At 41.3% G+C, this 25,727-nt stretch overlaps 1 protein-coding gene across 7 annotated transcripts in view; it reads right to left on the bottom strand.

Annotated features, from left to right (window-relative positions):
• Positions 1-25,727, bottom strand: part of mef2aa (myocyte enhancer factor 2aa) — a 59,490-nt gene that overhangs the window by 26,789 nt on the left and 6,974 nt on the right. For all 7 annotated transcript variants that reach the window (XM_010784861.1, XM_010784863.1, XM_010784862.1 and 4 more), the window contains 2 exons: positions 11,989-12,203; positions 4,588-4,791 (listed from right to left, as the gene is read on the bottom strand). In XM_010784861.1, coding sequence (XP_010783163.1) covers positions 4,588-4,791; positions 11,989-12,042 — 258 coding nt within the window. In that variant the 5' untranslated portion in view covers positions 12,043-12,203. The remainder of the gene's footprint in view (positions 1-4,587; positions 4,792-11,988; positions 12,204-25,727) is intronic.

Here is a 25,727-nt window from a genome sequence, read left to right as displayed (position 1 = left end):
AGCTATACTGCTGTGCTGTAATACTGTGTATTTGCATTAGAGAACAAGGTGGCAGTGACAGTTTCCCTGTGTGCCAGCCGGAGCCTCATTTGACCGTCCTGTTTCTGAGCCACAATTATAAATACATACTCTGCTACTCAGAGCAGTCTCACCAGTGTGCTTTGATATTCAATGATCTACGCTTACTGTTAAAAAAAAACACAAACAAGACACGCACAACACTATCCTCGACAGACTTTGGAGTTGAAAGAGTACTGATCTACTTAATATTTGCATGGCTGGAGCTCATTTCTCGCAGGAATATTTGATCACAAATGTTATTATTTAAAATGCAAATTATGTATTTGTTTCATGTTGATGTATCACAATGGGAATGCCAACACAAAAAAAGAAGCGTGAAAAAGTGCTGTTTACAGATTCAGAGCCAGATTTGATCAAAAACATATTTAGTTGCATTAGTTAGTGTATGCAAGTTTTAATATAAGAAATATCAACTTTTGAGCTGTCTTATTATGTACAAACTCTGAAGTACGTATTTTTGTTATTACGTAAAAAAAAAACAGCTATATAATTATAGCTTTTTAAATATATATATTTAATAGTTATCTATTTTTTTTAAAGAAATGTGTGTTAAAGTATAGCGCCTTCATGGTTCAAATGAAATTCCATTATTCTCTTAATCAAATAAAGCATCTGATTTATTCAGTTTTGGACAGTTTTCTGTTCATTTTTCTTCTCATGCTCTTTCATCTCTCTTCCCAGCCTCCATTTGCAGTGAGCCACCAGCAGGAGGATAATTGATCAATCATGCTAATTGAAGAGTCTGGACAGCTAGCCCACCATAGCAGATGTGCCAATTTGCATTCATTAAGATAGAAATGAGTCTTAATCACTGCTCAGCCTTTGATTGACAACATAAACATCCCCTGTTGAAACTCCTGGTGCCCATTCAGCCCAGAGGACTGCAAGGGGTTCGTTCCATAACGAGAAATAAAATGTATTCATTTTGTAGTTGTAAATCATCGAAAATGCACTCTTGAAGCACAGCGGCATGAGTTTCTCCATCGGTACACTAATGAATACATAATAAAATATGAAGAATGATGGCAAATTCACCCCTTATTTGAGGTGAAGCTTTAGTCAATTTAAAATCTGCAAAGGGCAGTCGTGAAATTCATAAAAAAAATAGCTTAATATGAAAACACAGGGCTTGACATTCAGTAATGGTCAAAATTAACATGTCCCATTGAACGATTAAAACAGCTCCATTTATAACAACAGAGAGGGATCAGGAGATGAAGCCTAATGGAAATTACCTGGTAATGTTATGCTCATTTCCCCTCACTGTAGAGATCTATTTCTTCATAAATAGAGAGGGAATTGTCTGTTTTTCCCCAGTCACATTAACAATGGCCCCCACGCTTTGTTATGAGGAAGATAAGCAGAATTTCCCTATGAATGATCTTAGGTTTTTTACTGTTTTGCATATGGTGCAGTCCAGTTATTTACAATAACAAGGCATCGGTATTTGACCAACATTTCATTTCAGCCTATTCACAGCCCTGAATTTATAGGATTAAAGTTAAGTGTTGACTTAATGCCTCCAAACCTGATTAATCCTAATCTACACTATACACCTTGATTATAATAAATTGCTCGAAGAGAGGACAGATAAATGCTGAATGATGCCTGTGAAGTTACTTTCTGATTTCAAGGTTTCTGCTGCAGACACAGGATCGCTCTGTGCACGGTGAACAGTGTGAGGTAATAGCGGACCATGAGCAAAATCTCATTAGCTTCACTAGCGGAGAGGGGAGGAAGAGTAAATATTATTAGATTAATCTAATGACTAACGGCAGCATTTGGATTTGTGGCATAAACTGAATTCAATAAGAAACACAATAGGAACAACACCATTAAACCTTGAGTCATGATAACCCTGCTCGGTTACAATAATACAACCTTATTGAAAAGCGTGTTTGTTTCCAGGGAGAAATTACTTCATGTCTTGATGAGTATGATCTTAAGTGTTTTACTGTTCTGAATTACGAGGAGAAAGATACGGCAAATGAGACGCTCCAAAGACACATTTTTAAATCGGAGTGTTTTTTTAAGCACAAAGCAACCAGGAGTGAGCACTGTGATGTGTTCCAATATGAATTTTTCCTACCTAAATAAGAGCCTCTAACAAAAGCTCAAACATTGACATTCCACTTTACCATACCATTCATAACTGTCTAAAAAATGACACACAGGTTCACATCACAACAGCTCACATGTTGCCTGCAGTGCTGGTAAGGTTAAGACCATCAACACATGCAAACGCAAACAGTCCGCGAGCCAAGTTTGAGACAAAGTCCATAGCCCTCCACTGCGTTATCAAACTGTGGCCCAGGCATGCATCCATCTGTGGAAAACATGGCGACTGTTCTCCCACACTGCACAGCTCAGCCTTTATCTACAGATGGTACTACTGAGCAGGAATGTGACCTTTGATTTAGTTTCTCACACGGAAAAAGCTTCCCAATGAAAAGTTGGAAAGGCTTTTTCTGACCTCCCAAACCGGGAACAAATGAGCACATGATTGTTTGCATGGCAAAGATTGGTTTAACACAATTAAGAAATTGAGATAAGTGTCCCGCGTAAGTGCCCTCATGTGAAGCCCATTTCACTAGATAATCAGGGAGGGGTGGACTCTTGCCATCAATACAGAGGCATCGGCTCGTCCATGTGGTGTACAACAATCTGTGCAGCTGTGGACAAGAGCAAATGCTGAAAAACACTTTGCACCCAGATAGGATATTCTTAAAATATGATGAAATCACAGCCTTCACAGATTATCAACCACCTCCGACACTGGCTCCCTGGCCAAGTGAATAGCAGGGTTGTGTGGTGATGCTGTGAAGTGGACTGGGTTGGTTACTTCTGCTCTGCTTCCTCACTTCTGAACCTTGACCGTGTAGCCAACAGGCAGAGGGAGATCTGCACATATCTGCAAAGATGCTGGCCGAGTGAACAGGGACAAAAGGGGTTTGTTCTCGTCTTTTGTGAAGAGGGGCAGCTTCCTTAAAAGGTACCCAGCTAAGTGGGAAATCAGAACTGGTGCTATACTATGTACAATGTACATTGCAATTGGATCACGCTGCCAACATAAACATACACCGGTAGAATACAGATATGTGACATACTGTAAAGAGAATAACCCAACTTACAGTGAATAACCCCATCAGGGTTATGAGATGTTGTTGCTTTTAACCGTTTAAAATAAGACAGCTTCCAGAGTCACAGCAAAAACAGATGTGTGGTGACAGTTACGTAAGTAAGGAATGTATCCATGTATTTTTTATGCAGGTGAGCCCCTGCTCTGCTGTGAGGGCCCCTGATGGAGGAGTGACTGCATGAGTCTGCTGGATGCCAGAGCACTCTTCTGCAGCTCTGCCAAGCAGGTAATTCACAAGCAGCGGCAGCAGCGGCATGAATTAAAGATAATGGGCCACAGCTGACTCCTTTATGCAGCATGTCATTTCTCTAATTCCTCCTAGTGAAAGTCTTTTCTAAAGCTAGGATTCTTGAAATGTTTCAATCTCACCCATCTTAAACCATTAATGTCTCCTAATTGGGCATCAGTAATAAAAATGCTGTATGTTTTAGTGGGCAGGTGGCAGTAAAAACAACAGAGGTTCGAGAGGAGGCAGGGCGCATTGTCTAATTAAAAGTATCCTTTGTACAGAAAAACGAATCTAAGTGTATTTTTTTTTAAGAAGCGCTTTCAAAAAATGAATGGGCAACTATACTGTATATTAGCAGTATTGGGATTTTATCAATAGGCATTAACATACATTGTATATGCTTTCATGGAGTCAGAATGAAGAAACCAGCCTCTTAAAGCAGAACATGAATACGCTGAGAAACCACACATGTGCCGATGAAAGATGTTTGGAAGAGGATGTATCTCTAATCATTCTCATTTACTTTGGCTTCTTCACTTTTGGATGACAGTTTTGCAGACTAGCATAACAAGAGGTTTACTCTTACGATTGTCGCTGGGCATGCAGGAGCAGCCAGGAAACCCCAGTGCTTGTTGAGTTTTATGGAGCAGCGTGGAATGTACTAAACACTGTATTTTCACTGCAGCAATATACGTTAATGGTCTGTGATGAGGAAGAGGCAGAGAACTGAGACCTACAGGTACAATATCTATGGGAAACAGGAATAGAAATGGTGGTCAGTAGCTAATGTGTGCATGCATGTGCAGAGATAGGTTCTCCACGTCAGTTGATGGGCACCAGAGACGCTGAACTTATCAGGGAGAGCAGACCTCCTGTGCCCTATCTGAATGGTGACCAGAAGGAAACTGTTACTTGTTCCTCTTGTTTGTGTAAAACATAACCTTTGGGTAAAGAGTGTTTAAGCCTTTCTCACAGAAGATATACTTTATAGTCTGCATGAAGAACACAAATAATAAATTAAACCTAAAACTGAACATAAGATATGTACTGTAGAACAACCACAAAGAATAGAAAATAAAAAAAAGCAAGATTTGAAGTAGGTTTTTCCACACAAAGTGAGAAGGCGGCGTTCACTCACCTCGACAATGTCAGAGTTGGTTCTGCTCTCGTGGGGCTCGTTGTACTCTGTGTATTTCAGCAACACTTTGTCCATGTCTGTGCTGGCATACTGGAACAGTTTGTTAGAGCTGTTGAAAATGATGAGGGCTATCTCACAGTCACAGAGTACGCTGAGCTCATAGGCCTTTTTCATCAGGCCAAACTTCCTCTTTGTGAAGGTAACCTGAGGAGCACACAGAAAAACAAACCCATGAATTACAAAGGAAAACTTTCCTAAATTAAAAAGGAGATTAAAGTCAAGTGAGCGAAACCAAAATGTGTACATCTACTGTACATGCAATTTGCACAAGTGTAAATGATGATTTAGGATTCTTACTGTAACAAGTGGTTTGTTTTCAAATTCCATGTTTATTAAACAATTTACAGTGGCCAGATTGTTAGGGTTGTACAGTATGCACATGTTTTACTTAACTACAAATAGCAATACCACTAAGTGAGAGTAAGCCACTAACTAAAAAGTAACACAAAATGAAAGTACTACAACTACAGGTACTTAAAAATACTTACAGTAATGCAGTAAATGCACTTCCAGCATTGCATATTGTTGTTGAAACTTGCTGTAATACTGTGTTACATATAAAATATATACTTTTCAAATATGTAGAACATTTCTGAGAAAAGAGCTCTGTCCAATTTGAAAAGATCTATATAGGCTAAGTCAGGAAAATAAAAGTATTAACATTCTCATTATATTACAAAAATGTTACTGTTACCAAGGTGACAGTTAACAAGACCATTCCTCCTTTAGAATTGAATACAATGACATAGTACACGGCTGAAATGTCTAGTTATCAGGACAGAGGTCAGGGTTAGAGGCACGAGTCAGCGAGCTGAGTCAGAGCTTTGGCAACAACCGGGGTCCATACATTACTGTAGCCCCTGACTCCATATAGGGAAAGCTATCTCGGTAGTGCAGCATAAGCCTTGTAACATGAGCCCTCAGATGGGACTTGGGGTCATACATCACTCCAATGGTAATGCAACTCTCTCTGCAAAGTGACTTTATGTCCTTTATCTCTGCAGCTCTGTCTCTGTGGTCGCTTCAGACCTACACACACATGTCATTATGTTACACCACCTCTTTGCAGTACGCTACAGTCATTTCTCAAGTTAAAAAACATCGTTCTCAAGGATGCAGCTGTTCTCTCCTTCGGTTTTCTAATTGTTTTTTGCAGAAAATGCTTTTAAAGTGTGCATATTTGAAATCTGGGCAACAGATTTATTGACTTTACCACATGGGTCTTGTCACATTATACAACGTGGCTTGTGAGTGTGCTAGGGAAAGCTGCGCTCGGAGCCACAGAGAGAGAAGAGCATGTGTCTGTATTCTCCATCAGTTTTGCTGACCTACTAAGAGAGGAGTTGAGCAGATGAGGTGGCTTTGTTCAACTTTAATTGGACACAGCTTACGGCTAAAACCTCATTTTAACTGGTATGACGCTGTATAATCCTATGTGTTTCATAGTGTCTACGTAAAGCTCAGGCTGTGGGGTCAATCAAACTGTGATAAATGAATTTCAAATCTTGCACACTACAAGTAATTACACAGGAATATTATACTCTCTCTAGAATTGGGGGTCCTGTCCTTGTGATATTTTTCATTGAATACACCAATTTGCACAAACCAAATTCCTAAATGAATCTTCTTGAAATTACAAGGTTTGTACTCAAGCTGAACCAAATAACATGTTTACTCGCAAATGGCAGACATATAAAGACTTTGAGTGAGTATGGCGGAACAGAAAAAAAACATTTATTGGTTTTGGTTTTCGGATGCTTCTCTCAAGAGGATCCCATCATGAAGGTAGATAAGGGGATAGGATGTGACCAATCTCAGGACTTCTTTTTACCCTCTTACAGCACTTGCTTTCCTAACCAGCTGATACTTGTGTCCTCGGATCAGAAACTAGGGCTTCGTTCCCGCTCATTTGCCTGTCTGCACTTGTACAGGAAAGCAGAGACTCTCATGTGGGAAAATGATTAACAAATTGTATGCTCTTTAGCAGATGAATGTGGCTGTTAAGCCATGGAGATGTCACCTTTCAGCAGGAAGCCACGGATGAGACGCTGAGCGAGGACTTTGTTCCACCTGGATGCATGGCAGAGTGCTGAGTGCAGGGCTGCTGACCCAGGCATCGCTTCATTTCAACCTCAGCTGCAGCACTGAGACTTGGTCCGTGCCCCGGCCCCAAACACAGTACCTCTACAAAAGCCAGCTGCTGCTCACACTGCCATTAAAGGTCACAATCACATTACTCTTTTGTACTTATACAGTTCCCTTTAATAGGGAAGGATGGAAGTTTGGCCCATATTTTTGCTCCTTTTGATACGTATCTTAAGTCATGACACAGAACAGCTCCGTGCAAATATAACAAATATAACCTCCGTACACCCACATCTTTTCTGGGGTGACTGGTGAGACAGTATAAACCACAGACATCCTTGAGGTCAAGTGGGAGGTTTACTGGCGGAGCTTTCCTATGGTTCACAAAGTAAAAGATACCCACAAAGACTGTCAATGTGGTTTCATACATTTGGGTCGCTCATATAGTAAGATGTGGTGCACATGTTGTCTGGCTCCCTGACTAATTCATGTAATTCACAGTGACAGGATGAGCCTCAGTGCTGTAATGCTTTTTTAGTAAATATACATCTTAAGCATGTTCTGAGAAATCAAATGTCAGGGCCAACTTTCAATAAACTGGAGTTATTCCAACTTTCTCTGCTTGTGATAAGGTCATTACAACAGCTCATACAACACCAGACCGAACAGCAACTACTAGCATTCAGCTGAAAACCCTGACCTTTTAATAAGCTTTCACTATGTCAGGATGAGGTGGTAATTCTGCTCTCCCTTTTTTGGCATTTTCAAACTTCTTCCCAAGTGCTTCACCAGCTTTTACTTAGTTTTAATTGAGCTTGGTAATTATATAGATACTTTTTATACTTCGGGTACAAGTTTTATGTGCAAGCTAACTGGTGTCTACAAAATCATTTTAAGGTGCATTGTTTAAGATGGTTCTGTAAAAGAGTGCTGAAGCTGCTATAAGAGACAGTTTGGAGAAACTGGGCTTCAAATCAAATACTCACAAGTGAATATTTTTTCTTTATTCTATCAATATGTACAACTCGAATGCATCTAATTTAGCTTTATTCCGTATTTTTTTCTCTATCCTGAGACATACTCTGCACATAAATATAGTATATAAGAACATATGCTACAACAAAAGCCCGACAGACATCCACGCAGAGTTGATATGTCAATCAAAAGGTCTATCAATGTCTGTCCTCAGGCAGAGGTGCCAAGATGACAAACAAGACATCTGGGGCTCGGAGTGCAGCTGTGACTGGGGCATGGCAGGAGCTGCCTGAGTCACTAACACCTTCAGAGGGGTGACGAGCTAGAGGCCTTATTAAAACCTCATGTCACCTCTGATGGCCCCCGTGGCAGACATGACAGTGGGCTTGAGAGTCAGAGAGGTCTGGCACCAGCTGGCAGAGTGACCCAGGCCCTGTGGCTGCTGCCCTTGCTACGTGGTGCCGGAGTGTGCCGGCCTGGGAGACAAGCCAGGGCCACCACGACTGTCTGCCTGCATCAACTCTAACTGGTAGAGGAGAGCCCCAGGATCACCATGTGGGCAACTGAGGGCGCAAAGCTTCGTTTACTGGGTGGGATTGACCTTGAAACCTACAGTAGCCGTGACTGATCCTCTTCATTGGAGACGTGATATGCTAAAACATACTAAACGTGAGTAGGTTTCCTAGAAATTGCTCTAATCAATAACCAGATTGACCCTGTTTAAAGGCAAATGTACTGTTACATGTATTGAAACTGTAATTTCCAAAGAAGGCAGTGTGCTTTGTTGTGTTTACAGAGTAAATAAACACTTGTGGACTTTTCGGGGATGCATTACAAGGTGTACCCCAACGGGACAAAAAATCTACATCACCAGACTTCATGTTTTGCCTCTTCAGCGCAGTTTTTATGGAAACTACATATCATCTTGAGCAATGATAATATATGCATAACCTGTCAAATGTAACAGTGTCCCTCTGTTCTGTCCATGGTCTATCAACAACTTCTTCACCTGTCAAAAAAATGATGATGGGCGCTCAGAACTTCAGGAATTGGCTAAGGCTGAAAAAGTTCTGCGCTGTGTTGTTCCCTGGAGAGATAGTGTAAGAGAGAGAGAGCTACCCTGTGCCTACAGGCATCTGAAGTGCCAGAGCAAGATTCCAAAATGAGCCACAGCAAGGGCAGGCAACCCTCCACCCATCAGCAACCATCATCAAACTTTTAATGACTTGGGCAATTACCCCCAGTGAGCCTGCTTAATGGCATTCATAGGATGTCACAAGACACTGCTCACTGGGATACACTAAGCTCCTTACACTAACCTACAACACTAATGTGTACCCTCGCTTATCCACCATCACCCCTCCTGCAGTTCATGCACACCATGACAGCTGCTCAGTAGGTGAAAGACCCTGAAAATACACATTGAGTGCCACCGGCCCTGCTGTTGTTATTTCCTGTGGTTCATAAGTTTCAAACCTGCCTAGAAAGAACACAACCGATTTAAGAGCCAGATGTCACAGATTACTTTACTGTAAAGCATTGTATGTGTGGGTATGATACAAAAAGAAACATGATTAAAACGTGATAATAGTGTTTAAAAAATGCATGTGAGTCTGTGACTCAAACTGTAATACTTGCTGTGAATACTATAAATGAGGAGAATGAACCAGGGCGGTGCTGTCGTATGGTTGTTATCTAGCATTCATTTGCAATCAGCGTGTTTGGCTGATGACTGTGCTTCTGTGCAATGTAGGACCATCACTTATGCAGTGAATGGCTCAGGAACTGGCTCTTAACATCCTACAGTATGCATGACAGGACCTCTGCTGCCTTCGCGTCTCATCCTGTACGCCTCTGCAAGGCCACACAGTAGAGACACACAGTAGAGACACACAGTAGAGACACACAGTAGAGACACACAGTAGAGACACACAGTAGAGACACACAGTATAGACACACAGTAGAGACACACAGTTGTGTGAGAGGATAGAGCTGCACAAAAGGTCCCACTTTTACTTGAGGTATGCATAACTGTACAATATTTAACTACCTTATATTACCTGTCAATTTTTCATATTACACTTAATTTCTCAGAGTTATAAAACTGTGCTGTCATTATACACTCTAGGAGGTAATGACTTGATGCAAAAATATCAGCTAAATTCACAGCCTGCCCCTGCCACAATTCTTGATATACTGTGCAATAACAAACCTTCCCAGCCTTAGCCACATTATGTGTCATAAATCCTGAAAGGTTAACAGCCCTCCTAAAGCACTTGTATGATATTGAAAGGGAGCCACGTCCCCTCAAAACATTTTGTATAGCAATAATATCTAATTAGCCCACTTAAGGACTTCTTTAATTTGAACGACTGAGTATGGATAGCTAGCAGCAGAGAGGCGTAGATAAAGATTCAAATTGTCTCCCGACCAATGGGACCGTATGCTAATGGATTTTCCCCCTCGGTTAAGAGCACGCCCTGGGGAGATGGCATTGTGCGTTTCATGGCCCACAAGGGGAAGAAATAGAGAGATACACACGTATACATCACTTTTTACCCAAGCTTTATTTTAGCACAGTGGCCTATTATCACTGTAGATTTCTCTGCCGAGCCAGCTAAAAATCAACTAAAAGCTGAAATGCCTGCATTCTGCTGATAAACTTTCTCACAAAATGTACAGTGAGACATTTAAAATGTGATGCAAACACTCGACTTTGGGAGACACATTAATAATAAGCAACTGCTCTCTCTGCAGCTTCTGTGAAACAATGCAGCTAAATGTCTTCCCTCACTTCCTCCACACATGCAATATAAAAAAGCATCTTCTGAAGGGTTAACCTGCTGCCCTAGCGAACATTTGACAACCTGTTTTCATGTCATTTTCTTCTCTTTCTTTTTCTCACTGATGTCACAGGTCATTGCATACAGTGTAGATACCAGCAATGAGTCCGGGGTGATTCCTGCTTGGATCTAACCAGAGCCAGGTGTTATACTTATAATTGGCCCACAGTGTGGATTTTTGTTTTGCACTTGGCTGAACTGCTAGCCTCACAGTAACAGTCAGACACACAGTCAGAGAACCGATTGGCTAGTACTCGTATCATTTTAATACCCCCAGGAAATGAATCACCAATGTAGCTCTGTGAGATTTCTGTGAGCACAGCAAAAAGTTGCTCCACCTGTGAAGAAACGCAAATTATATTTTGAGGGTAACACAACATGTGTTCTACTTGGCTATGGGAAACTTATGCATCTTCATTAATTGGTGTAATTCATCAAAAACTGTGCTCAAGCTACCTCAACTTAGCTCTTAAATCAAAGAGAAAAAAAGCAATGGACACAGCCTTCCTGCTATACATATCCAAGCCTGTTATTCTTGTTCCAAACAGACCTTGGTTGTTTTCTACAGTGTTTAGGAGTTTATATTTAACGTGAGCAGACAGAATTCCAGCTCTCTCCCTTTCTGCGGCTTGCTGGGACCAGTGTAGCCGAATCAGAGAAGGGTGCTGTGTGTCCTGCTGACCCACCCTGCAAATGAGAGGGTGCTGTGGTGCAGTGGCTGCTCCTAATTACTACCAAACAGCTGCAAACACATAGGGCTACAGCGAAGGGGCCAGCCATACTGCCAGGCCAAGGGACAAGCCCTACAGTGTGGGGAGGCCACAGGCGGCCCGCTGTGTTCCTCGCTAGCCTCAGCTCACTCCCACGCCATGAGGCCCCCGCTGCAGCCCAGCGCTCCTGCTGCCTCATCAACTTCTCTGGCTGAAATTGCAGGGTGGCATGGGAATCATGTCTGTAAATACGACCGCACTGACAAAGAAATGTCATGGTCCCTCTTCAGCTGGCTGGGACATTAGGGAGGGAGGTTTGTCTGTTTAGATCCATGAGCACCATGACAGCTGGTGAACTCTGGTCCGAGGTGGGAAGGAAAATACAAGAAGACTGTAACCTTCAAGCAGGTAGTGATAAGACTGTATTCGAACTTCGGAGACACAAAGGAAGGAAAGAGTAGTATATTTAAAAAAAAAAAAAAAGCTAAGACATAAGGGAAAATATTATAATACTGTATTTTAACCCTTAAAATAAAACATTGATACATCTCATCATCTTTAGGACCTTTCTCACTAGCCTATTGTTGTCCAAAGAATCGTTATAATTTTGTATTGTGATCAAACTTGAGATCTGCACTTGTTCTAGATATATAAATGTATGAATGTAAGGATGTATAGATGTATGGATGTATAGATGTATGGATAGATAGATAGATTCTGACACTTACCTGCCTGTTCCTCTCATCCATGATCCTGGCAATCTGTATCTTCTTCCGCCCCATGGCTGCGTCCTTTCCGGTCTCTCTGACACCTCAACAATATCAGAAAAACAACACGATTTCTTCTGTTTCTCTTTTAGCACATTGTGCAACGGTCTCTCTTCTTGTATACACAACGCTCTTTCTTCTGCCTTCGCAAAGCCCTCAACAGGCTGCACCACAATCTGTGAGAAGACAGAAAGAGAGAGAGGGGGGGGTACACAGTTAACTTGACACTCAGTAATGTCTCCTTAAGCACTTCAAAGCTTCGGAGGGCTCTGCTTTCTGTTCTCAAGCACATTCAGAAAGTATGAGACCCACATGGTGTACCCTTATCTCTTCTGTTGCTGCTCTTGAACCACAGCTGAAGTCAATGAAAGACAACCTCACACTTACAGGGCAGCGGCTACACAACACTCACTGGCTAGGCGCGCTGAACTGTTATGTGTTTTTTACACATTCACAGTAGACTCACAGTAATGGCAATGGAGCAGGTGACACACATTAAAATACCTTCAACACTGGTTGGAACCATTAATGATGAGTCATTTGGTCATTCTAAAGGCTATGTAATTTCTGTATTTACCCGATATAGAATCTAGCTGAAATATTATTTGCTTTTATCCACTTAACCAATTATATCCACATTACTGAATTTCAGAAACGGTATATATCTTTTTTTGCATAACATTTCATTTATTTGACGCTTTCATTCAATCAGTTACAAAGTGCTTCTACAGAGTTGGCATCTAAACGTGTATACCCTTTGTTTTCAGTCTGTCTGCTAAGGTAAGCTTAACCGCTGCAGGCTGCTTCAATTTTACTGTAGAGACATGTTTTGATAGAGTTTTACAAAGATATGTTCACCTTAGGGGAACTAGTTTGTCTATATTTTCCAGAACAACATTCCCTTGCTCTGTCTGAGCTGACCCATCCTGATGCCAGCTTTGGTTTAAAGATGATTGAGAGAGCACCTAGTCTGGGGTGGCAGAGGTTGAAATCTCCTGAGCTGTAGGAGAAGTCATAGGGGGAGGGGCTTATATATTCCCACATGAGCGTGTAACCTGGCCAGTGATTCAGATCGCACTGTTCCCCAGAGAAAATGTAAACTCTGTCCTGTCTCTGAGAGAAGAGATATAGCCCACTCCCTGGAGGTGCATCCATCACTTACACCCAGCAAATAGAAAATGTCTAAACAACTACATTTCCCCTATGAATACAAATGTGAAAAGGTTAACAACTCAGGCCATAACATGCAGTCAGCAGTTGTGCGACGAGGACGCCAGGGGCCGAATTGGCAGTGAAAACGAAAATGACCAGTTCCAGTGGCACACAGTCATTATGGGTTACAGATGGACTGGCATTATGGTGTCTGGCTGTCTGAATCGGGGCTCCGCTGTAGGCAAACCTGACTGAGATCACCTCGCTAACTACCCACGCACGGCTGTCTGAGCCAGGAAAGAAACCGCCTTAACCCGCACAAAGAATTTCCCCAAACCACATCACAACAGGCCATGGAGAGTGACTATGTTCTTGTTCATTAACTATTTCACACACACTCACATGCATACTCTCCTCTCTCTCTCTCACACACACATACTCACTCACTCACTCACTCACTCACTCACTCACTCACTCACTCACTCACTCACTCACTCACTCACTCACTTACACACACACACACACACACACACACATACATTATGATTATGATTATGAGGTTCGAGGAAGAGGGAGATCAGGGGTGTTCAGGGATGTATTCTGGTGAATTAACTGTGTATTTAAATAAGTCATATAATGACCGCAATCTCAAACTTTCCAGCAATCTCTGATTTTTTCTTTCTTTCATTTTGGATAATGGAGATGCATTACATCAGACTACACGACACTGTGTAATAACCACGTTTTGGCTTTACAATTAAGTAAAACAAATGACCAGCAATTTATAAACTCGACCGACAATTGTGGTGTATTTTATCTGAGTAGAGTTAGGGAGATAATATTATTCTTACTTTATGTTTGTGTTTGTATGCGATCAGTAGATGTTAAGGCAGTTTATACACTCTGCTTTTATTGATAGTTGGAGAAAGTTGGTCGCCTTTGAATTTCAATGCACTACTTTACAGTAGGGCTGCTCGATTATGGCAAAAATCATAATCTCGATTATTTGGGTCAATAATTGATATCACGATTATTAAAAACGATTATCCATTTACTTTGAAAACATCAATTTATTGAAAAAAAAAATGTTGAACAGTATGTTTTAAACAGTTGATTACCGTGAACAGCCCTACTTTACAGTATTCGACAGCTTATCTGTGTGTCTTCTTACGATCTTGGTGAAGATTTAGAGAAGCTTATCGGAGGTGGCCTTATCTGTAATCATCTGTTGAGGCTGGTCTGAATTAATCACAGTAAGTTCTGTTTGTGAATGTGTGTATCTATGTAACCAAAGTGTGAAACTATAGATCAGAAAAAATCACACACATACGCACATATAAGCACATTCTTCCCTCTCTGTATGCAGAGAAGCTGTCACAGCAGGACAGTTCAAGTCTCGAGACGTAATACACTGTGTCATGACATGTCTCTTACACAGATATGAAATGACAAGCTGAGAGGGACTTCAGACTGCAGGTGTGCCGCGCTGCCTACTTCGTGTCCACATTCATCAAAAGTGTTTAGATAGCCAGAACTACTTGCTAAAAAACAAAACATTTTGGGATATCAATGATCACTCCATCTAATGCTGTGGTTGATCATTTCACAACATACTTCAAGTTACTTCAAATAAAGACATTTCAATCTTCAGAACTAAGTGGGAAATCTTCTTCTTCTTCTTCTTCTTCTTCTTCTTCTTCTTCTTCTTCTTCTTCTTCTTCTAAAATCTTCTTCTTCTTCTTCTTCTTCTTCTTCTTCTTCTTCTTCTTCTTCTTCTTCTTCTTCTTCTTCCCAGATAGACATGTCAGAGGATGGTCTGGTCAGATAACAAAGCAGAACAAAGCCTGCACTGTAGCCGAGTACATGTTTGTGCATGACACTCTGACTTCTCGAGTGTTAGGAGGGGACAGAGTCATGTGCTCTTTGTGCATGTGTAAGAAACAGAGACGAAGAGATAAACATAGCTACAATTACCGCCTTGACTTGTATGCCACTGCCAACACGTCAAGTTGCACTTTGACTGTCCAGACTTTTCAAATGTATACAGTGTAGACTTTTAAGGAATTTAATCAAATGTGTTAAGTGTATTTTTGGCAAAAGGAGAGTTATCACTTTTTGATATGTATAATTCCACAGAGAAACATGCTGTCTACACTTAGAGACTATTTTTACAGAGGAGTACAGAGGACTGATAGAGAGCTTCCTCACATGGTGCAACAAAAATCACCTGAAGCTCAATATCAGCAAAACCTATGAGCCTGTGCGGACTATGAGAGGACAGGAGGCCCTCATCCAAGGAGAGGAAGGGGGTGGACTCAAACAAGTACCTCGGGGTCCAAATGTGTTCACAAGCATGCTTGGTTGCGAAAAAACTACACATCTGAAAATGTTAGTGCTTCAAACACATCTTCGTCCTGGCAACATAGAAGATGCATACAGTCACTACAGTTTAAGATCTCCAAAAATGAGTGTCATCAATTCAATACCTGGCCAAATTGTAAATATGGTCACAATGGTTGCTCAACAAATTCTGAAAAATTATTATAATAATAATAATATATATAAACAATAAACGAACATAAAGCCAAGGCTGTTTGCTAGTGCAAAGGCAAGAGAATATGAAAGGGGACAACTGAGCCTGGAAGTACAGCCACATGGCTGTGTCTTGTGTACTCGATGTAAACAGGAACTCTACTACAAAAGTCCCAACGCAATAAATCATAACATTTGGCTCATAATGATGAAAAATAGCTTCAGTCATTACCAGTGTACACAGTTATGACAGTAATCATTTACAGCAGTAATCTAACATGCTTACAGTAGGTTTAGCAAAACATCTATTACATCTTTAACAAAGCGCAAGAAACATAACAGATGTTACAACTTATTAGCCAAACCCCTTCAGAGGCTGACGTTAAAAATAACTGTTGGTTGAGCTGCAAGTTGATTTTGATCTGGTAAAATGGATGGAGAACCATGTAAGGGAATATTTAATGTAAAAATGTCATAAAACTTCTAACCAAGACATGTATCGGATTTGGATTGGTGTGAAGGTGAAATCTGTTCAAACACTAGTGTGTACACACACACATAAAGCATCTCTTTGTATCTCTTCTAAAAGACCTTGATATTATACACCTGGACCACTTTGATATAAACCAGTCCAGCACTTCTCAAAGTTGCTTACTAACCATTTGTATCACATAAATCAATGTGCAGAGTATTTGTCGCCATAGAAACGACCACAGCTTGACACAAAGTCAATATGACATGTCTAACAGAATGAGTACATGCCTTACTGTAGCTTCTGTTAAATACACATGCTAGCTTTATGTATAAAAGAAACCAAGCTTTATGACCGTTTCTTACCAGAGTTGATTTGATATTCCATGACGAGGTGTAAGACCGGTCAAGTGCCAGGTGGTCCAGTCTGTCCCCTCTTCCCTAAAGACAGACCACGGAGACACTGGGAGGCTTGGTGACAGGCCTGGCACTTTCACAATCAATAAAACATGCTCAATTCCCAGAGTAATTACTGGATCCAGCACGTCCTCCTCCCTTGCTACTTGTAAGGCTGAGTTCACTCCACAAAGTTGAGGCATTACTCCCTCAACTGTTGTCCTATATAAGAGATAAGACTACGTAGAAGATGTATGTTAGAGAGTTTGTCTAATGAAGAAAAAAGAGGCCAGTGTTCTTCTGCATGTTTGTAATATAGGTTAATCAAACTGAATCACCTACCACCATTGAACATTTCAAATGAATACATTAAAGGTTATTCATGAGTTCATTCAGACTTGTGTTGAAGAAGTACCCTATATATATATATATATATATGCTGCAATCATGCCTCCACTTCTTCTTTGAAGGTGATGGACAGAGGCCAAAGTCTCGAGCATAGCCTTGACAGTTGTGTTTCCTGTGTAAAGCAGCGTTAGCCTCAGTATCCTACCACAGGCCGTGGCAGACAAGTCTCAACTTCCTGCCCCTCCACTTCCTGTTATTCAGGACCCCTCTACATGCCGTCTGCGGGGGAGTCAGAGGGAGCCGGTCGTAGATGGAGAGGAGGAAGAAAGGGAGGGACCACCTTGGGGACACCCTTCCCCTCTGATCCTTCCCTTATTACTGTTCTGACTGTGAGTCTGAGACTAAACAACAACAGAGGCTCATCTCCTGTGGCTTCACTCTGTGTGCTTATTATGTTTACTGGAAGGATCATTACATAGACTGGACGACGTGCGCGCTCTCAGCCACTCGCTTTACAATTAGTAGGCAGAGACCTTTCCTTGTTATTCAAACACTCCAACGGTTACATAAGAATGAATCATGGCCCTCACAATACTAGTACATATGCATAAAACAACATGATTTTGACTACATCTCAGATAGAATTAAACAGCTTCACGCAGTAATCTGATGTGCATTGATACGGGGATTCTGTGTAATAATCCATGACAACGTTCTTAAGTGTATCGAACTCAAAGTGTCAACACACTGGCTCAGTTGTGATTAGCTTCTGGCGGACTGGAGACATAAAGCGGAGCAGCCTAAATCCACAGTTTTACCGATTTGTTTCAATGGAGCCTTGACACCAGCGCAGTAGGAAATGAACATCCACCTCTTTGTTCTTGCTTTCATCAGGAGGTGCTGTACCTGTAAATAGGGCTGTTGGCCTGAGGGGAGTGGAGGCAAGCCAGCCCTCTCCCTTTCTCTCCCGTTTCCCTTTTGTGAGAGCACGCTTATCTCCCTCTCCAGCAGTGAAAGGCAGGATTGTGGCCCCAGCAGCATCACTAGTGTTAATGTCTCCTGATGCTAATCTGACACTCGGCCGATCCCTCAACAACCACTTTCTCAACACCCTCGTTTCAACCCTCCCCCTTCTTTCTTCTTCTTTCTTTTTTCTGGCATTTTCTAATGATTCCTTGCTTTCTTTCTCTCGTTCTTTGAACTCATGTTATACATTCCCTCACCTCAGTTTCCAAGGCAACTAATGAGATATAATTAATAAGAGCTATTGCAAGGGCATGCGAACAGAAAAGTGAAAAAGGAGGCTTTGAGAAATGTATATAGAGGTGGGGCAGTCTGCAAAATATGGACTTTCTACAGCTCAACCCCTTTCTCTGTAAAGCATTGCTTGGGGTGACATGTTTCATACCGGAGAACAATTTAAATACCATTTCAAGACATTGTTAAAATGGTTATGATAGGAATACCCTGAAGGTGTTGAATGAAAATCTAACACGTATACGTGGCGCGCACAAAAGAAAAACCTGCAGGCCAAGATGGTAGGATTGTAAAATGAATACTGGCAAATGTTTCATAAACTGCTTACTGTTTAAAGCCATGTAAGAAGGTCGTCAAGCATCTTTGCCCTCATTTCATTAAGTAATATGTTTCCTCTGAATATTAAATCAGTCTGAGCCTAACTCAATTGAGGTATACAAAAAAATGCATTGTTCAAAAGGAGACAGTGACCTGCACAGTGGGGACAGTGACAAAGACAGCACTGAGAGCCTGCACCCAAACTGCAGCCAAGCAGACAGCGAGTGGTTAATCTGCCCTGATGACTGGTGGCTCAGCCCAACTCTCCAATGACCCAGCTGTAATCCCACATTGGATCGATGCAAGTTCAAACAATCCTCCATGCTGCTAGCACCTTGCTCGGGCTGGGGGATGGTGCTGTAAGACGGGGACCAGGAGACAGAAAGCTACTTATCACCTCCAAAATGACATCAAAAGGAAAGAAAACCCCTCAGGATGGACCGGCTCTCACTGAGAAAATGTTTTACTGTGGGCCATGTTACACAGTCAATTGAATGGAGTTATGTCGCTCTTCAGATAAATACCTGAGACCATGTATCCAATCTAAAAAGTCTGAATGACAATGAGTGAATATAACAACCAATAACCAAAGGACATCATGGGCTGACAGCATTACCAGACAGACATCCTCCATCTCGCTCTCACAGTACTGTCAGGAGGACTATGCAAGGTGACTTTGACTAAGTGCCTTGGGGTTTCACGAGAAAACGCCATTGACATTACATTAATTTCATGTCTCTTTTTTAACTGACTTAGTGCCACAGAGCCCTGGATACTAGGGAAAAAAATGAAACAGATTTTTTTGATTTAGCTTCGGGGCACAGGCAGCGGGAATCCATGACAAAAAGTGACAAATAGGTGACATGATCAGCTCCTAACTTTTCCATCACTCTAACAGCCACTAGACAGAGGGCGGAGATATTTTGCTGGATAAACGTTAGTCAGAAACTTTCCACTGCACTTCTCTTGTTTCTGTTTGGTTTGATAGCTTGTGTGTGTATGAAAAAGAGACAGAAAGAAAACAAGAGAGGAAGTGAGGGAGAGTCAGACAGAGAGAGGAGAGTATGACTGTGTTAACTATGTGGAAAGATGTAAGGGAAACAAGACTAAAAGAAGCACCCGCGCCCATCCCATCCCACCTCAGTGGTAGTGTGCGGCAGCGGCGTTGTAACATAATTACTGCTGGGACACTTCTATTCCCAATGATCCATTTGCGTCAGTCAGGTTCTCGAGCCCAGCCAATGAATGGATTCTCAGTTTCTCAAGGATAAAGAGATGACCCTCTCCTAACAGTTATATCCATTTCATGTCGAAAAGCTACTCTACTGCTCAAGGTAAATCCCTTGCTGCATATTTGACTAAAACTTTGAAGAACAAAGAAAATGATGAGAACTTCCTTAATGCAAGGATAGGGTGATGATTTATGTCTCATTAAAAATGTATGTGTTTGACAACTAAGAAATCTTATTACAGTATTGCGGTAGTTGCTATAGCAGGGTATATGCAGGAATCCTGAAGTTAAATGTAATACCTTTTAAGACTTTTTTTAAGACCCTTTTCATACATTTTAAGACCTCATCGCCATTTCGAGTTTTAACCGGTTACCTTGGCGACACACTTTACCTCACATTTACTATATACAGTATTGATTGTCCTTCCTCCTTATCTTCCAACCATTTGGACGCAAGCTTGCATTTCCCCATAACGATGTTGTTTAACAACCGGCGTAAACGGAGCTTCGCACGCTATCAAGCAGTGAGCGAGCGATGTCCTGTTCAGATGACGTCAAATCCAACGGGATGCCATAAATAAACTACACAGAGTCATAATACACATCTACGCAATGATTACATTCAGGCACACTAGAATACAACCTCTTTGGACAATTTATATACTAGCTACAAAATGTAATACCTTGGAAAATGCCGTTTAATACTTTTTAATAGCTTTAACTTTCCCTAAATTGATTTATCAACTTTTAATACTTTTTAAGACCCCACAGACCCTGTATTACCGTTACATCTGAGTAACAGAGCTAAGCATCCAAGCTTCCCAAAAATAATTACACTGCAATCTGTGAAAAACCTGCAGATTTAACAACACTTAAGTTCAGAAGGTATTTCAACAATTAGAGGTTAAAGACTCTTCAAAAATATTTGGATGAAAAATATCCCGGAGATCGCGAGTTCATTTTTTTTTTTACCAGTTTCATATCTTGTTTCTAATCCAAAAATGGTTTCAGCCAGAAATGACATATTTCCTCACACATCTATTTCTTATAATATTATTTATATTGGCTTGTATTGATTTAGAAACAATTTATTGGGTTCATTTCTTCTTCCATTTCGCAGAAAAGAGCAAAGGTAGAAGTCATTTTTGGTTCCCCAGATTAGGAACAGATGCAAATTGGAAAATGGGTTGAAAAAAGAACTTGAACTGTCGTTAAAGGCTTGAAAGCTTGAATGCTTAGCACTGTGGCTCGGATGTAAAAGCGAGACAGGATAATCACAATCTAGTGTGCAAGTAGAGTTTCAAACTAATGACGCTCCAGTATTTCCCATAGCAGAAAATTGAGAAACTTCACTCTTGAGTTAACCTTCTCAACCTGAGCAATAACTTCTAATCGGCCAATCTTCAGTATGTCATGCTATATTTGTAAAACGCAATTGACAAACTAATAGCTAGCTACTCACTTCATATTAACGCCATTGGTTTAACAAACTTTGCCTCTGAGCAAAAGCCCTCCATCACCAACATTCCTTATGACAGTATGTCAATTTAACAAGTCAATGTCTTGACATGGCAGCATCAGTATCCAGCGCTATCTATGAGTGAACACTGTGTCACTTTGCTCCTGCTGAGTGATATGTTACAAATCTGAATCTCAAGTTTCTTTATTTCATTACTTTTGTTTTGTGGGATAGTTTGCTGTAAACACTTGGAGAAAATATCTGTTTTAACTTCCGCTTTTCTAACACAGACACATACTGTAAACACACACGCACAAATAAGACTAATGCATGCATGGTCCTAGAGGTTTATACATTTGCATTGCATTACAGTGTGGCGCTGTGGTCTGATGTGCTGCGATGGCATGTGTCCATTTGCATGGTTGTCTATCATCAGATGGACTTCTCGCAAGGGAACCATACTAATGCCAACACCATAGGGAGCATTAGTCCCCCCCCTCCCAGGAACCCCTGTGAGCTGAGTTAAGTGCCATGGCAGCCTTTTGATGTTGCACAAACCGCACTCAGAAATGGTAAACAGTGAAGACGAACCAAGATCTTCCTCCAGGGGGAATCCGCAGTGTAAGGATATTAGGGACGTCATGCATAATGTGTCTCAGCAGCAGCGCATTTACCCCGATCTCAACACATCTTTTAAAACACTGTGGATGTAGATTAGACTCTGAGATTCCAGATATTCAACTCTTCCCCAGTGTTTGATGATCAGCAGGCAGACTTAACTAAACAAATATTGAGCGCTGCGGAAGGAAAGTGTTTTCCTTTGCACATACATGTAGTCCCTATTGTTTAGGATTAGTTAATGTCAGCCTTCACAGAATGTCTACTTTTAATGGAAAACATTTAAAAAGCTCGGAATAAATATTTCATTTTCTCCCCCCATTTCAGTCCTCCACTCGATGCCTCTTTCCCACCGTGTTCCATTACATAAAAGGTTTATGCAATCTGAGCAGTGAGGATGGCCATGAGTCATAACAACAGGGAAAGGGGCCGGCTGAAGTAGCATTGATTTTTTTGTTTTTTACAATTTCATGTTATAGAATTAGCCTACTGATCTCATACAGGCCTGTTGTTCACACATTTCATGTAAAACATTTCAAATAAAGCAACTACTCATTCATTTCTGAAAATACTGTCTGACACATACAGACTAGAAAGTATAAAAAAAACGTGTTTCTAATGTGTTTAGGTTTCTGTACACTGGAGGGGGTTTTCAATTTGAACAATCTGAATCATGATGTTTTTAATCAGTAGTTTCAATAGCAGACTATTCCTGAAAGCCCTTTTCTTTTACAGGCCGTATGGGACCCAAAATGTGCATAATGTCTTTTTCACTGATACAAGTTGGAAAACTGACTTCAATCTGATACATTTCTTTCTCTTGTCTTCTCAATTTGAAAAGGTATTGACATCAATGAACGGCATTGAGCAAATAATCTAAGGAGCATTTCTGCAGCTATAGCCCACAGTTTCTCCCGAATCAGATTATGTTGTCTAGCTGTCACATGAACACTGTGTGCAAACAGTGTGATAGAAAGAGAGTCAGACAGAAGAGAGAAAGAGAGGAAAGAGAAAGACAGAGAGAGAGGAGAGAGACCCCAGGCCCTTCTGCTGCATGCCTCTCCAGGAACCTTCTCAGTCAAACTGTTTGCTCATAGCCTCTGGTGCTGAGTCCCAGGGCCAGTGGCTCGTGATGGANACCACCCCCACCCCCCATCCTCCATCTCAACCCTTATATACATTGTGAACACCTCTGGCAGTTTGATCGGCAACAGAGGTTGAGGGGAGGAGGGAAACAAAATCAAGAACAACAAAGTCTGACATGAATACAGGCTGGCCACAGCTCACTGGTGGAAACACTACACCATTTTCTACTAGATCTGCAGCCCACAGCACACAGATGGAAAATGGACTGGGAGAGAGGGAGAGGACAGACGGGCAGACGCACAAACAGCGGGCAGACTCAACACCTCACTCACATTCACAGTCACACAGAGAGCTGGGATATAGAGACTGGAGGTGCTTTTATGATGCCATTATTATTTAAAATGACTGAGTTTTCTTAAATAAATATTGATTGCCAGAGATTTTGAGAGTGTGCCCCTTGAAAGGGTAAAAATAAGCCATGTTTATTATGCTGTTTGAACTGCACAAGCATGAAGACGACAGCATGGCTTTTAAAACTCATACCTGACCAGGCTTACAATTTCCCTAAAGGGGGCAAAGTCAACCTAAAACTGCACATACCAAATAAACACGACACACTGTACCTTGGTGTTATGTAAAGTAGTTTGAAAACTTGTGCTCCAGCTAAAAGATGACTCGCATGAGGCGCTGCAGCGTTCATGCTGCTAGAGCTAAGCCCTAACAGCAGAGAGGAAGACAACTTTGAACTGCAAGTCAGAGCCCTGCGGTGGGCCGGGGCAGCTTCCAGAGACGGGAGGGGTCTGGGTCACTTCCCTTCCCTGTTCATATGGCTGCTGTGTGCTGCAGAATAATGGGAGGAATCACATCCCCCCCCAGCTGTCCTTGTTCAGGCTTCTCAGACAAACAGAAAAACAACGATATCGCAGACCAGACCTCCTTCCTGTGGCTCAGGAGGCCACGGGGTCTCCAGCTGCAGGAGATCTTCCAGGAGATTTTAGACTCTGTGCTCGCAGTAGGAGATGTGACACCCAAGTCTCACAGCTGTATTTACTACACCAGTCATTGATAAACACTTTTCTATTGACTACACGTCCTTCTATATTGGGTAGTATAAAAGGAGGCTACATTAAATGTTCCAAACGCCTATTTTAGTGCTTGGTAACAACAGTATAAGCAGTTTCATCACACAGAGTTTACCAGACTTAGAAGAAAGTTTACTTTGCACATAATTCAATTGTTTGTTCCTGATGCTTCTACTTAATCGACAGTATACAAAGCCCGAGAAGTTAAATCTCCAGTGAGCGATGCTTTTTAAGATCTACAGTAGAACATCAGGAATTCAATACAGTGGGGTATATTAGTAATCATGGGAGATCTTTTGATCTAGTAAATTAGATTATAATATATTCCTTTGATTCATGTTTTTTTTTCAGAGTCTCATTAAAATTCAGTTAAAATGCAACTCAGCAAAGAGATGTCTTTCTTAACTTCCTTTCAACTATCAGTTTTGCTCTTTACACGTTTTACTATAAAATCTCCACAGTATTAAGTAGCAACACAGTCACTCACTATAATTCTGTTTCATGTAGGCAAATGTCTATTTTGTGTAAACAACAATAAGAAAACAACCTAAAATACAATGACTAACCAAACCACACATTCAAGGTATCTGCCCAAATAATGTGTTTTGAGATGGTGCACAATGCAATGCTGTGGTTTGTCTTGCAAAGCCAAAGACGCAAGATGAGGCACCTCAGAAAGGTGCTAAATGACTTCATTTCTCAAAGTCGCCGTCACCTTTCCCCAACCGCATGCTTCCACAGTCTCCCCAAACCACAGTGTGCATGTGTCATTTCTGATCATTAGAGAACATGTACTGTCAGAACGTAACACAGAAGTCAGCGGCCGATGTAAATCAGAATAAATTATGCTTTACAAATAATAATAATTCAAATAAATCAAAAAAACTAGGATGATGCTACTGTTGTTTGTATTGATAGTCACAGTGACCAGTGCAGTGAGAGAGAGACGAGGATCAAAGTGACGAAAGCAGATCAGCAGCGGCTTTAGAGAGCGGCTCTGCTTTGCGCTGTTCCTGCTGCTTCTCCTGTGTGGTCCAGGTTGAAGAGGTGAAGAGACCTCCAGTCAGGACTGATTTGGAAGAGCAGCAGAGACAGGAAAAGACAGTGCGGACTTAAGCTGCTCTGCCCTGCTCAGCAGCACATGTGCTGAGTGAGACAAACAGGGTGGCTTACCAGCAGAGGTCTCAGTCAAGGGCAGGACAGTTGAAAGGTCACTGATCTCTGTCTTGCTATACAAACAGTGCCTCAGTGAGTAACACATTCACCCTCTGAGCTTACCTCAGGCTATTAGAGGGCCTGAACAATACTGGAAATTATTCTGACAGGCATTGTTGTTCAGTTATGTAATCTAAGAGCCATATTTTCTATTATTGCTTTTATCATTTATAGATATTTGAAAAGGGAAAAGTGCCTTAATTTGTAAGTGATAACCAAGTGATTTACTACTATTCCTAGTACATTTAGAGTACAATATGAATGGTATTTTAAAACTATTACATAGTTTCCAGTGTATTTTAATAAAAATGCCATTAACTTTGAATCAACCCCACTATGTCAAATGACAAGTAAGATTCAGCAAGTTGACGTTGTCTGACACCCGAGGGCTGGTTCACACCCGGAACAAAGACTCATGATCACAGCACATGAAGATCTTGTGTAAAACAGGCAGCGCTTGAAAACAAACAAACACACACACACACACACACACACACACACACACACACACACACACACACACACACACACACAC

The sequence above is a fragment of the Notothenia coriiceps genome, unplaced genomic scaffold, assembly GCF_000735185.1.
Source record: "Notothenia coriiceps isolate Sejong01 unplaced genomic scaffold, NC01 NC01_scaffold00026612, whole genome shotgun sequence".
NCBI lineage: Eukaryota > Metazoa > Chordata > Actinopteri > Perciformes > Nototheniidae > Notothenia > Notothenia coriiceps.
Note: the sequence above shows the minus strand (reverse complement) of the source record. Positions and strands in the feature narration are given on the sequence as shown.